This window comes from Citrus sinensis, chromosome 2 (genome assembly GCF_022201045.2).
Source record: "Citrus sinensis cultivar Valencia sweet orange chromosome 2, DVS_A1.0, whole genome shotgun sequence".
Classification (NCBI taxonomy): domain Eukaryota; kingdom Viridiplantae; phylum Streptophyta; class Magnoliopsida; order Sapindales; family Rutaceae; genus Citrus; species Citrus sinensis.
In genome coordinates, this window is record NC_068557.1 from 30,576,258 (window position 1) to 30,589,663 (window position 13,406).

Below are 13,406 nucleotides of genomic sequence, written 5' to 3' on the forward strand. Positions count from 1 at the left end.
AATTATTAATTTTAATAACGGATTTTTAATGGAATTCGATAGTATGGACGTGTATGCATGCAATGTATAAATAAATAAATAAATAAATAAATATAAATAAATAAATATATAAATATATATATATATATATATATATATATATATATATATATATGTTAGTAATTTTGTTTTCTCCGAAAAAGAGAGACCTAAGCATTTTATTACTAAAATATAATCCGGCCCACTTACCCATCCATGATCCAATCTAAAATCAGACCAGCCAAGCGACCCGCTCCGGTCCATTGTGCTCCGTACAAACAGTTTGAACGTTGTTCTCTCTACTAAAACGAAAAGAAAATCTCACTCGAAACAGACAGCGGCGATGTCTCAGTTCTGGAAACCGGGCGCCGAGAAGCCTCGCCTCCTCGACGATGAAGAAGGCGGTGTCGTTTTCTTGTCGTCCTCTCTCTCGTCCGCTTCGTCCATCGGGTATTAATCTCACACTAAGTTATGCACTCAAAAGCATACGTTTCTATATGTATTTTTTTTTATACGCATATGTATCTGTTGTTTTAGATATGGTTATGCGAGTATTGAGAAACAGAGGCAGAGATTGCCCGTGTACAAGTACCGTACAGCTATCCTTTATTTGGTGGAGACTCATGCTACTACTATTATTGTTGGTGAGACTGGTAGCGGCAAAACCACTCAGATTCCTCAGGTCTTTCTTTTCTTAATTAATTTCTTATTTAATTTGTTTATTTATATATTTTTTCTCTTTTTGATGGATGTGGCTGGGAACATTTAAACGAATTGCTTTTCTGCAGTTGGTTTTAGTGTCTTTATACTAATTGTTAATTGGATTATTTTTGTTAATTCATTCAAGCTTTGTGTGTCTGGAAACTGTGCTGTTTATATTTGGTTTCTGAACAAATTAGGGGAAATGAAAAACAAGTGAACATTCCAGCTTCATTGACAACCAAACAGAACTTTGTGTGCATTTTGTTGTCCCTCAGAGATAGGTTTATGTTTATCCAGCTTTTCATTAATGATCCATGACATTGCCGTTGTTCAACTTCATACAAAGCAGAATTGACGATTACCTAATAACTGGGCCAAGTTGGCTGTGATCTATTTTCGAGCTTCTTGCTTTGGAGGTGTCATCTATATATGCATTGTTGTTTTTGGAAGTGTTTGTTATTGTGGATGTTGGCCATGACTTCTTGAGATTGTTCAAACTGAATGGTAAATGTTGTCTGCTAAAATTACAGTACCTTAAAGAAGCAGGTTGGGCAGATGGTGGGCGGGTTATTGCATGCACCCAGCCAAGACGACTGGCTGTCCAGGTGATAAATTAATTTATTTGGCCTTGTCTTCCCTTTTTTTAATCCATACTGTCTGTATGTTTTAGTTCATGCCTTTAAATAGCCTAACATGAGGGCTTTATAAAACCTATAGACTGAGAGGAAGACAAACTAAAATTTGGTTTTATTTACATACCAGTGATATTCTTTTGGTTCTGCTGATTTTTTTGTAAATTCCAAATGCATAAGTTTGGTTTTCATATCTAATGCCGCCTGTTCTTGCAAAATTGTTAAGTTAGTTTAATATATCCAATACTGATATTAGTTGTTACTAATGCGCAGGCAGTTGCTTCAAGGGTGGCTGAAGAGATGGGAGTCAAGGTTGGAGAGGAAGTCGGCTATACAATTCGATTTGAAGATTTTACAAATAAAGTGAGACATCTGAGTTCTTATTTGAGGTCCTTACTTCTGTTTTGCTTACCTTTAATTGCAACTGGTACATCGTAGTTTTAGCATACCACCATGTGTTCAATTGAAGATTTCTGGTCTTCAAATATACTATTTCTATTCAGCATATTTGGTGTGATTATTTTTGTTATGCATGCTGGGATATCCTCTTTGGCAGTGCAGGATCTAACTGCAATAAAATTTCTTACGGATGGGGTCTTACTCAGAGAAATGATGGATGATCCTCTTTTGACGAAATACAGGTACTTGTTGTGGTTCTAGGGATTCTTTTAGTGCCTTCAATTCTGTTGAATCGTATCCTTTCTTTCCCTCAAAAGTGAAGCTGTCTGGAACTCAAGTTTTAAAGAATAATTTGCCTGGTATATCATTAATGAGTGATAGGCCACTGGCATTGGTCGCTGCACAAGCAACACCATGCTATTGGAATTGAAAAGCTAGAACACTCTTTTATTGACATTTAGTGCACCTGCTGGTCCATTGATTACTATATTCTTAACTGTTGCAGTGTCATAATGGTGGATGAGGCTCACGAAAGGTCTATTTCAACGGACATTTTGCTGGGCCTCCTGAAAAAGGTATCAATTTTAGCTGCTGGCTGATACAAGTGTTGTTATGAGGAAAAAAGCTTTTTAATTTTGTCTTGCTGGGGTCTGTGTACTTCTTTTTCTTTTTTTGTCCTTGCCTTCCTTCTTTCCTTCCTTCCTTTCTTTTTTTTTTTTTTAAATGTTAAATGATTATTGTGATTTCAGATCCAACGATGTCGGTCTGATCTGCGTCTTATTATCTCATCTGCTACAATAGAAGCAAAGTCAATGTCTGCATTCTTTCATGCCAGGTTATCTTTTAGGCTTCTAATTGTTGATTCTTTCGTATCCTGATTTTAGTTGCTGTTAACATGCAGTATTTATATTTAATGGAATTTGGGAGCTAAACTCGAAAAATCTTTTATTTTTATTTTTTTTCTGTAGGAACTGTCATTAGTATTAGATGTTATGTAGCATAATCTTAAAAGCATATTCAAATCTTCCATTTGCTGTGTACCAGAAAAGGCCGTCGAGGATTGGAAGGAGTAGAGTTGGTACCAAGACTGGAGCCTGCAATCCTTTCAGTAGAGGTATGACATTCTGGCATTATTATGTTTTCTCTCTCACTTTCTCTGTCTGCTTTGTTCTCGTATGTGTCCTATTTTTCCAATCTTGCAATTTAGAAGTCTACTTCTGTATCTTTCGATAGAAGTTACCCTTATCTGGCTTTATGATATGAAATGGGAATGACAAAACTGTGGTGTCACTGGATCTGCTTGTATTTCAGGGTAGAGGATTTAACGTACAAATTCACTATGTTGAGGAGCCTGTCTCAGATTATGTTCAGGCAGCTGTTTCAACGGTTTTGTTAATTCATGATAAGGTTCATTAAATTTTATTATTTGGCATTTCTTTAATTTTTTTACCTCTATGAGCGGACTGTTTTCTGTCAGCCTCTGTAAGGAGATCAAACCTTGAATTGCAATCTTTTTTGTATTATTTCAGAGACATTGTGTGGTTTTGTTCAGTGTGCTAGCTTTTGAACTGTTTTGGGAGATTTGGGGAAATAGGAGGGAAGGCTAATCTTAGAGATTGGTCCCATTGAATATGCGTTTAGTTAAACTGTAATAGAAGGGTTTTGGGGGGAAGTAGACCTCTCTAAGGCATGCTAAAATGAAGGTCTTACAGATGTTTTATTCTTGGGCATTTTAAATTTTTTCATTGTTTTCTTGTTGAATAAACTGCAGATTAATTTTTTATGTAATTTATTCAATTTTATTGAGAATCTCTCTTTCATCCTTTGCCTTTAGACTGTGCTCATTTTGAAATGTAATTGTTTTTTTGTTGTGAAATTTGATTTAAGGCTGCTTTTGTACACCCTTTTCTTAATAGATTTTGACCCTTCTGATATTAAAAGAAGCGTTTTCTTATTTTCTTTTATAATGATTAGATTTTTTCATTTAGAGAGGGGATCTTTTGTTATAATAGTAGCAGAACTGTTGTGTGGTATTTCATTGACAGTTGTTTTCTACATTCTAATTGTTGCTTAGGAACCCCCGGGTGATATCCTGGTGTTTCTTACTGGTCAAGATGATATTGATGCCACCATTCAGTTGCTCACTGAAGAAGCACGAACCAGTAAAAAAAACTCCTCAGGTATGAAGTAAAAGATAATGTGCTAATCTTGAAGCATAGTTTTTAGTGATAACGAATTTAGTAAAACATTTTATGATGTTATGTCATCCATTTCAGGATTGATTATTTTGCCTCTATACTCGGGACTTTCTCGAGCGGAACAGGTTAGTGATATATTGAGGTATTTGGGTTTGATAAACTGGTTTCCTTGAGTTAACGTCATCAAACTTCTTATTTACGGACATCACCTTTCTGCTTCCTTGATAATAATAGGAGCAAGTGTTTTCTCCCACTCCTAGAGGGAAGAGGAAAGTGGTGATATCAACAAATATTGCAGAGACATCATTGACCTTGGAGGTATCATCACTGCTAATTAGAGTTGTACCCCTTGGATGTAATATGTTATAATTGACAGGTGGTGCACTGATCCACCCTTGCTTCTGATCTTTTCAGGGAATTGTTTATGTTGTTGACAGTGGTTTCTCAAAACAGCGGTTCTACAATCCGGTATTTTCTTTGCTACTTTTGATGTTTAAATTATGTAATCTTTGGATTAGTTTCAGTTGCTGGTATATTAGTTGCATCTTATTGTCATGTTATAGATCTCAGATATTGAAAATCTGGTAGTGGCTCCAATATCAAAGGCATCTGCTAGACAAAGAGCTGGTAGGGCTGGAAGAGTTCGACCGGGGAAATGTTACAGGTGGTTAATTAAAGGCAGTTATATTAATGTTAATCATTTTCTTCTGTAGTTATGTAAATTGAACGTGTTGTCATGATTTGTTATTTGTTCTGTCTCTTGAACTTTAGGATCAATGTTACTATGAAGTATACTTTTCTGTTACTCTTTCCCTACTTAAAAGTAAACCTTGCCTTTCCTGTTTTATGTACATCATGATAGTGTTTCATAATGATATCAGACATCATTATCTGAATTAACCACTGATGTCAGTTAGTGGTTCATTACTTCATATTCCTTATACTTGATATTTTGTTGGAGTCTCTTCTTCTACCTTGCCATGGGGTAATCTGGCCTCTCCCCAGAGTTTCTTATACTCTGTATTTGTTTTACAATTTGGACAATGATTGAGAGCTGTTTGAAGCTATTATTGTATCATTGAGATCTCTTTAAATGCATGTATATTTAAACACACCATCCATCTCCTTTTTTTAATGGCAGAAGCTAATTTTTATAATATTCACTTTTGGTTTCTGCAAGCAGGCTATACACAGAAGAGTATTTTGTGAAAGAGATACCTGCGGAGGGGATCCCGGAGATGCAGAGATCAAACCTTGTCTCCTGTGTAATTCAGGTAATTTGTTGCAAGGATTGCTTGGTTTGATATTCTCACAATCGCATGCTAGATTGAATTGCTTCGGGCAGGTTTCTCATGCTGCTCAAGCTGATACTGGCTGAAAGCAGAGTAATGCTGTGCTGCTTGTGATGATTTATTGTTTCCTTGGAAACTATGAGCTTTTCTCTTCTAAGATTCTTATCTATAGTTTCTAAATGCTAAATTTTCCATGCTGCTGAAATGTCAGTTAAAAGCCTTGGGCATAGATAATATCTTAGGCTTTGATTGGCCAGCATCTCCACCACCTGAAGCAATGATCCGAGCACTTGAAGTACTTTATTCACTTGGAGTCCTTGACGATGATGCAAAACTTACTTCACCTACTGGGTTTCAAGTTGCAGAGATTCCTTTGGTAGGTTGTCAACTTATGTTACTAAGGCAATTAAAACTTTTTTGAAAAAACCAGCATCTGTACCTTAAGACTGGGTGCTTTCCTCTTTGTGTACTATAACTGTTCCTCTTTTTTTTTCTTGTTTTTTTTTTTACTTAATGCATTTGATTTCAATCTATTTTTCCAAACCAACATAGGATCAGTGGACTAAGCACAGCAATTCAATCGTTTTAATAAACTGACTTCATTGATGTTTTCTCTTTCCTGCAAGATCTTTTGATTATTATTTTTTTAATGATGTTCTGGTTGACCATTGACTTATCTTTGAAGGAGTTCATCGTTGGACTCATTTTGCTAGATATGTTTTGACCTCTGTCTCATGATGTTTCATTATCTAAGTTGAAGTTTTTGATTGCTTATTTTGAATCTGATTGCTTTGTAGGAACCAATGATCTCTAAAATGATCTTGTCTTCGAATGAACTTGGATGTTCAGAGGAGATTATAACCATTTCTGCAGTTCTCTCAATCCAAGTAAACTTTCTTCTATTACTCCCTTGTGCAAGTCATTTAAACTTTGTCTTAAATTCAACAAAAAGAAAGCAGAACAGTAACTAGCCTGATAAAAAGCTTCTACCATAAGATACAGCCTATTATAAATTATCTATAGTAACACAATAAAGATAAGCTATTGTGAGTTCTAGCTTACAGAATTATTCGACTAACCTAATTATAAAAATTTAAACCATCCAGCTGAGTTCTAGTTTGTACTAAAATGCTGTTCTTTACAGTCTATTTGGGTTTCTGGGAGGGGAGCACAAAAGGAACTGGATGAAGCCAAGTTGAGGTTTGCTGCTGCAGAGGTACTTGACTGAAACTTAAATTGGTTTGAATATTTACAAATCTTAAATAGATTTCATCTTCATTTTAACTTGAGTTTTATCTTTGACGTGGCTGCACCAATCAGTGATTAGATCTAGCACTGAAGTGTGTATGCTTGTTGGCCTTATGAATTTTACCAACCTCGTCTATTCTGTTCTATTGACTTTATGGTCGGTCTTAAGTTCACTCGAAATTCACTCAAACTTTTTTACATCATCTGAAAATGAAGATTCAGTGTCTCCATATGATCTGATTTTAGGGGTCTTAAAATATTTTAAGAGTGCTATATATATATTTGATCAACTATTCTTTGCCTACTGAGACAGGAAAAAAAAAAATTCAAGTGCCATTTATAATTTTTTCTGTAGCTTATCGATTATTTTTTCATACCTGCAGGGTGACCATGTGACATTCCTAAATATTTACAAAGGTTTTCTTCAGTCTTGCAAATCTTCACATTGGTGTCATAAGAACTTCATAAACTACCATGCTATGGTACGTAACTTAATTTGGATGCTTTAAACATTTTAAGAAATAGTTGACTTTTCCTTTTATCATTTTTTGGGCTTCCACCACTAACTCTTGTTTTCATAGCTTTATTCCTGTTGAGATACAATTATCTGTTGCATATAGATAATATATTACTCATGTTTATGTGAATTTCACTTGTTTTTGGTATTGCAGAAAAAAGTAATTGAAATTAGAGAACAACTCCGAAGAATTGCACAAAGAATTGGCATAGTGATGAAATCTTGTGAGAGTGACATGCAAGTAAGTCTTTTGACACTTTTACTGGTGTGCTTAGAGAGAATTTCAACACTTTATGATTTTCCAAAGTTAATGGGGACATGCATGCCATCTGCTGGTTGCTCATTTGTATATCATGTAACCTGTTCCCCAGTATTGTGCGTTTGTACTGGCAGATTCACTGATCAATGAAGAACAAATGTGTGCCACTATCATGAAAAGTTAGAATTAGTTGAAATCTGCTGCAATATAATTAAGTCAGTAATTATATAGGCCAAGGCCAAGTTCTTAAAAGCAAGAGTGCATTGTACTCTCTTTGCTTTACCTCATTTCTTATTGCTGAATGTGAGAAAAATTGAGAAAAATTTGAAATGTTATTTGCCCACCTGCTTTGCTCTGTTCTACACAATATGACTTCTACTATTTATGTCTTGTAGGTTGTACGAAAGGCAGTTACTGCTGGGTTTTTTGCTAATGCATGCTACTCAGAAGTGAGTAACTTAATTGCCGCTATTTTTATAAGTACACCTAGTGTTTTAGCAGTACAAATATATTATAGCCTTCCACCCTCTTCTTGTTGATAATTCACTAGTTAAATGAAAGTGGCTTCCAGGAATTTTTCTTACATTGATGTTTTAATTGAATCTGTTTGTTTATCTTGTTTGAAGGCTTATAGTCAGAGTGGAATGTACAAGACTGTGAGAGGTTCCCAAGAAGTTTATATTCATCCATCATCGGTGTTGTTCAGGTCAGTGTACAGAATGGATTGATATTTTAAAGTAATCTGGATTTTATCAGAGTATGTTTACAAGCAAGGATCTTAGATTAAAATATAAATTCATACAGTCAACTTCGGGAGACCTGTGCTCCTCGAGGATATATTTCAATAAAGATCAAATGTTAATTCGTTATTTTATAGTTATTTCTTAGAATGTCATACATTATTTTATAATTGTTTCTTAGAATGTCGGTGGCTTTTGCCCATTTCTTATGGTTGTGGACATTAATTAACTAAACAAATGCTGTATCTTTGATATTATATCTTTTAATTTTGGATTTGCAGGGTTAATCCAAAGTGGGTTATATATCATTCCCTGGTTTCAACTGACCGACAGTACATGCGCAATGTTATCTCCATTGATCCTTCCTGGCTGCTAGAGGTTGCTCCACACTTTTACCAGCAGCATCGACTCAATCCCATTCACTAATGAGGCTTTATAAACTTATTCTGTATTGGGATTGTGAGGAATTCTATTAGCGTAACCGCATCCCAATTTTGTTTTTTTTTTAAATCTCCTGTACATATCTATAATCAATTTATCATTTATTTGATCATACTAACCTTTATTTCACAGTTCAACTAGGCTGACTACTTTTAACCAGTTTTGAGATTACGCGCATTTATTTTTCATTCTTTAGCTTCAATTTTTTTTTCTATTCCAAGCAATTCAAAGTTAAGATGAACACAGAAGTGCAGAATGTGCATATGAAAAGATCAAAGACGATTGTACGGACAAGAAAAGGGGAAGAATGTGTGGGGGAAAGAAGTGTAAGCCTCTGCAACAAGTTGAGGTGACAAATTTCTCCTATATTAATGTGTAGTTGGTTAACTTGTAATGGAAGAAGATACTGTATTACATATGGTCATAGGCATCTGAGATTTATCCAAGTCAAACTGATCTACAGTCAGGCAGTGCTTAATAGGATAAAAACTTGTTATGAAAAACATAGCTCAAATTGTAAATGACAATTTTGATTTGTACTCGAATGAAGTAAGAATTAGAGTTAGTTTTCTTGTTCATCGCAGAATCCACATTTGAAAAACTAACGCACGGAGTGCGTTGCAGAAACAAACCAAAGAAATATTTTCCGACCTGAATACTAGAACTAGACTTACTACCATACCACAAGTCATATACATAACATCTTCACTTTCTGCGTAAATTGCCGGGGCGGCTGACGGAGTCTTGCATGAATATCGATTTCTTTTTGCTGCAACAGGTACTTGAGATGGAAACAGAATGCTCCCAAATTAATTATAAACTTGTGATGATAAATCATATGAGCGTTGAATGAGCTTTGCTGCAGAGTGTTACAGCTTTAGGTTAAGATCAATAGTTTCCCTTCTTGGTTTCTCGTTGTTTAAGCTAAGTGTTGTTTCTTCCTCTCTCAACTGCTCTTCTGGTATTAAGAAGCTGTAGAAGGGCTTCTTCTTTTGGTGTGAGTCTGAGTCTGAGCCATCCATACCGCTTTCCTTCGTAACACAACTCTAAACCAATACAAATAGATATTATATAATATTACACGAACACCATATATGCCAAATTGCAAAATAAAAAAGAAAAAGAAAAAGATAATGAATAATTCTTGTAACATATGCTTACTTGGAAAGGTAACGAGTGATATTTGGACAAATCTTGTTGAGAATTTTGAGTCATCATGAACGAGGATGGAGTTGCCGGAGAACCAAATAAAAGAAAATTGCCATTCATTGCTCCATAGTCCCTGCTGATCAGGAATTAATAAATTAAATACATAAATAATTGAATGAATCAATTACGTAAGCAAACGTAATTACCTCGAAAGTGTTTCATCTTGTTGAAGGTTAAGTACAGAACTAGTAGTGTGATTGGGAAAAGAGGGCGTTAGCGTGTGCATGGCAGTAGTGAAAGGAGAAGAAGCTTGGCAGTGGAATATTGGAGCAGGAGCTGAGCCTGTGGAGAATGTCCTTGGCCGCTTTGTTCCAGCCATCTAAAATCGATTTGTATGTATTTGTGATTAATAAGATGATGAATTTCATTTTTCATCCAAACAATAATTAATTTATAAAGTAATTAATTAGAGCAAGACAAATCAAAATTACTGCCAACGAAACTCAAATCTTTATTTGGTTCAACAGAAAAATAAAGAAAAATATTTGAAAGAAAGAATTTTTGTGAAGGAAACTGAATATATATATATCTCTTTTAATTATTTTTCTTTCCCCAATCGATGAGCAAAAAACAGCACTCAAAGTTTAAAAAAAAAATCTGAAAAAAAGAAAAAAGAAAAAAAGTGAAAGGACTCAACACTGTTTGCAAGTATTAAAAAAAATTGTCTTAAAAAAAGAGAGAGAAACATGACTAAAAACATGAGTCTTTTAGACCTTTTCTTCCTCTGGCAAGATCAGAGATGAGCAGTAGTGGTTGTGATGCGATGATGATCTTTGGTTTGAAGGGGGCTCTACATGGACATAAAATCCTGCTGATTGGTTTTCTGATGATGATGATCCAGATTGTGGGAAAAGATTTATCTGCTTTCACAAATACATTATTAATTAGACAATCCATATATCTCATAAAAAGAAAGAACTAAAGCTAAAACATTATCATAAAACAAATTAAAAGCTGGAATTATACCGTGGGAGAAGAGTATTGATGATAGTGAGAGTGTTTCTCTTGAAGCATATGCATTTGATCTGAACCATGTACAAAACTGCTCGTAGAAATTGGATACCCAGCTGGGATCTTAGAAGCTTCCTCATAAATGCTTGATTCGCAAGAATTCCACACTGTGGGCAACAGGGCTTCTTCAGGCAAAATTATGCCTGATCCAGCAATTCGGACGCCATTGCTGCCTCTGCCTGAGGATGTACTTTTATTACCATGAAGCACGGTCTTTTGCGGCGGTGGAGGAGGACTAAAGCGATTATTATTATTATGATGATCCGAGACAAACTGAACAATACTATTTCCTGTTAAAAATACAAAAATAATGGAATAGATTAATTATTATATATCACAGACGAATAAAAAAAACAAAAAGAGAGAGAAATCTTTAGGCATTAGGCTTTAGGGCTTGCCTTTGTCAGGATGAATAACTTTATTTTCTTGTTCTCTCAAGATCTTCTCAAGTTCTGCAACTCCCGGTCCTCTTTTGGGAACTCTCTGACGCTTTGGTTTCTTCAAAATATGAGTTGCATTATCATCACCACCGCCACTACCACTAACACCTGCACTACTAGCACTGCCTGTGTTGCTGCACATAATGATTTTTCTTATATTAATTTTGTTCTCGTTTCCTGTATTGTTGTTAATTACGTATGTGCCTTGTTGTGATGTAAGCTAATAATAAATCTAATTAACTTTATAATTTGAAGCAAATTTAACTCAAATTGATGATAGGCGAGATGAGAGAATTCAGAAAAATAACAAGAATCCCAATTTTCAAGATCACAAAATCTAAAACAAGTAACAAGAATCAATTCAAAAACCGGGATACAAGGAAAGGAAATCTGAAATGATGTGGAGTTGAAACCAGCCACCTATACGTACGAAATATGAAATTGAATTTAAGGAAAGTCCTTCCTTATTTTCAGCTCATAAAGATATTCGCGAGAGAGAGAGAGAGAGAAAGTATCTACTGCTTTCCGGGATTTTCTCAGAAATTTTTTTTGTTTGTCTGAAAAGAAAAGAAAAGAAAATTATATAACAACTTCCAGGGGCTCTGAAGATTAAACTCCTAGCAAAGCAATACTATTTCAAAATCCTCCTCAATATGAGAAAATTTCACCACCACCATCACCAACATCTAGTGGTCTTTCAGACCATTCGAAGTTAGAACTGTAACATGTATGTTCTATGTCTCGACATGCATTAATATGTGTCTTAAAATCTCAGGAGATTTTTTGCCATTTTCATAAGCCAGTTCTTTGTTCTTTTCTTATACCATTGAATCACCTCACTGCATGTAGTTTACGGAGTTGGTTATGGACCCCACCACTTGGAAAAAGAAAATTTTATATATGTGTGTGTATATGTGTATGTATATATATATATATATTATTTATTTCAATCAAACAATGAGAGTGGATTGGGTGTAAACACATTTTTTAACCATTTGAAAACGGTTTTTATCAGTAATAAAAACATTATTAAATTAATGCATTATTTAGAAGGGCATCAAATTTGATTAGGTATATACGTGATTGATTTATATCGTTTCAGCTTTAGTCTCATTGGTACAATCCTACAGACAAACAACAGCTTATTATATATATATACTTGGTAGTGAATTGATGGGGAGTTTTCTATCAATGAGCAAAATATAAATGCGCAATGGTGAATTTATGGTAATTAATGAGTGGATGAAAGGAAAGACTCATTTCATAAAGCAATCTCCAGGTTGGCAAAATCAATGTGAGCATATCTTTGAAGATATCCTCTAATATAGTTCCTTAAGGTAACCAATCTACATTGTTATTACTCTTAATTAGATTTGAGAAAGAGCTAAAAGATTTCATGTTTTAAATTTAAACTAAATCAAATCTTTTGTCAACATTTACCAGCTTTTTTAATTATAAATCTTTTTAAACAAGATTATATCCGAATATTTTGTTCTATGGAATGTGTAATATTAATTGATTATACAGTCACATGGGTTAGGAGACTATTATCTTAATCTCTCTATATATACGAAGGGGACACTTATATCATAATTAATGTGCTAAATATTAAACTTCGCGAACTAAAGGCTATAATATGCGCTCTTCAATTCCGGGCAACTGAGTCTGAAATTGATCAAAATTTGATAGCAGGAAGGCTTTGTTTTGTTTTAAAACTCGGGATAGACTCTGCAAGGACGTATGCATTACTTTAATGATAATCAGTTAGCCTAAAACATGTGCCAAGAAGGAAATACATGCCGCATTTAGCTAATTCAAGATTCGTTCAAAATATTGCTGGGTAATTTTTCAAAGCCAGAGTCATGCCATGTGAATGCATGGCCTTGACAAACTGCTTGAAGTCTTTTCTTTTCTTCTCTTTTCGTTTGAAAAATTACTTGATGCAGCTAGCACTGACCACCAAATATTCTACATAGATGAAGAGAATATTATGATTGCTGCACAAAAGTCGTACAAGCATACTTGACTTGTCAGATGGGCATCATTTTCTGGTGCAATTTCATGGAAACATCCAGCTTTAGTTAATTCTTCATAACTTGAGCGAACATTACATGCAACGTCTTCTTCGGACAAAGAAAATTGAAGCAAAAAAAAAAAAAAAAAAAGAACAAAGTTGTAATGTGTTTGTGTCGTGAGAGATATTTGCCGAGTAAGAGGATATACACACATATATAATTATTCTATTAATAATATATTCATTTTAACAAAGAAAAATGTTACTAACTAACAAAAAAAATACC

The 13,406-nt window shown here is 34.5% G+C and overlaps 2 protein-coding genes across 4 annotated transcripts; one reads left to right on the plus strand and one right to left on the minus strand.

Moving 5' to 3' along the window:
* Positions 1 to 252: 252 nt before the first annotated feature.
* LOC102623010 (probable pre-mRNA-splicing factor ATP-dependent RNA helicase DEAH9) lies at positions 253 to 8,583 on the plus strand. 2 transcript variants are annotated; one of them, XM_006467624.4, is made up of 23 exons: positions 253 to 468; positions 556 to 700; positions 1,251 to 1,325; positions 1,626 to 1,715; positions 1,914 to 1,993; positions 2,257 to 2,326; positions 2,501 to 2,586; positions 2,796 to 2,865; positions 3,063 to 3,158; positions 3,826 to 3,931; positions 4,028 to 4,074; positions 4,184 to 4,267; positions 4,364 to 4,417; positions 4,513 to 4,613; positions 5,133 to 5,223; positions 5,453 to 5,617; positions 6,039 to 6,128; positions 6,386 to 6,457; positions 6,873 to 6,971; positions 7,161 to 7,247; positions 7,661 to 7,714; positions 7,892 to 7,971; positions 8,287 to 8,583. In XM_006467624.4, the coding sequence occupies exons 1-23, from the start codon at positions 362 to 364 to the stop codon at positions 8,429 to 8,431; spliced, it is 2,094 nt and encodes a 697-aa protein (XP_006467687.1). In that variant the 5' UTR covers positions 253 to 361; the 3' UTR covers positions 8,432 to 8,583. The 2 variants fall into 2 exon arrangements, with proteins under 2 accessions (XP_006467687.1, XP_006467688.1); XM_006467625.4 differs by lacking the exons at positions 253 to 468; positions 556 to 700 and having other exon boundaries at positions 1,267 to 1,325; positions 1,909 to 1,993.
* Positions 8,584 to 8,855: 272 nt separating this feature from the next.
* Positions 8,856 to 11,950, minus strand: LOC102622717 (protein SPEAR4). Of its 2 annotated transcripts, none has more exons than XM_052435245.1 (6): positions 11,065 to 11,950; positions 10,622 to 10,956; positions 10,369 to 10,515; positions 9,802 to 9,974; positions 9,608 to 9,731; positions 8,856 to 9,492 (listed from the first exon to the last, which is right to left on the minus strand). In XM_052435245.1, the coding sequence occupies exons 1-6, from the start codon at positions 11,246 to 11,248 to the stop codon at positions 9,316 to 9,318; spliced, it is 1,140 nt and encodes a 379-aa protein (XP_052291205.1). In that variant the 5' UTR covers positions 11,249 to 11,950; the 3' UTR covers positions 8,856 to 9,315. The 2 variants fall into 2 exon arrangements, with proteins under 2 accessions (XP_052291205.1, XP_006467686.2); XM_006467623.4 differs by having other exon boundaries at positions 9,608 to 9,728; positions 11,065 to 11,947.
* Positions 11,951 to 13,406: the final 1,456 nt, after the last annotated feature.

Coding starts and splice junctions, on each gene's coding strand:
- LOC102623010 (XM_006467624.4), top strand. CDS start 362: ATGTCTCAGTTCTGGAAACCGGGCGCCGAGAAGCCTCGCCTCCTCGAC. Junction 2,587..2,795: donor TCTGCATTCTTTCATGCCAG/GTTATCTTTTAG, acceptor GCTGTGTACCAG/AAAAGGCCGTCGAGGATTGG. Junction 3,159..3,825: donor TTTTGTTAATTCATGATAAG/GTTCATTAAATT, acceptor ATTGTTGCTTAG/GAACCCCCGGGTGATATCCT.
- LOC102622717 (XM_052435245.1), bottom strand. CDS start 11,248: ATGTGCAGCAACACAGGCAGTGCTAGTAGTGCAGGTGTTAGTGGTAGT. Junction 9,975..10,368: donor TCTTGCCAGAGGAAGAAAAG/GTCTAAAAGACT, acceptor AATCGATTTTAG/ATGGCTGGAACAAAGCGGCC. Junction 9,732..9,801: donor CAAGATGAAACACTTTCGAG/GTAATTACGTTT, acceptor ATTCCTGATCAG/CAGGGACTATGGAGCAATGA.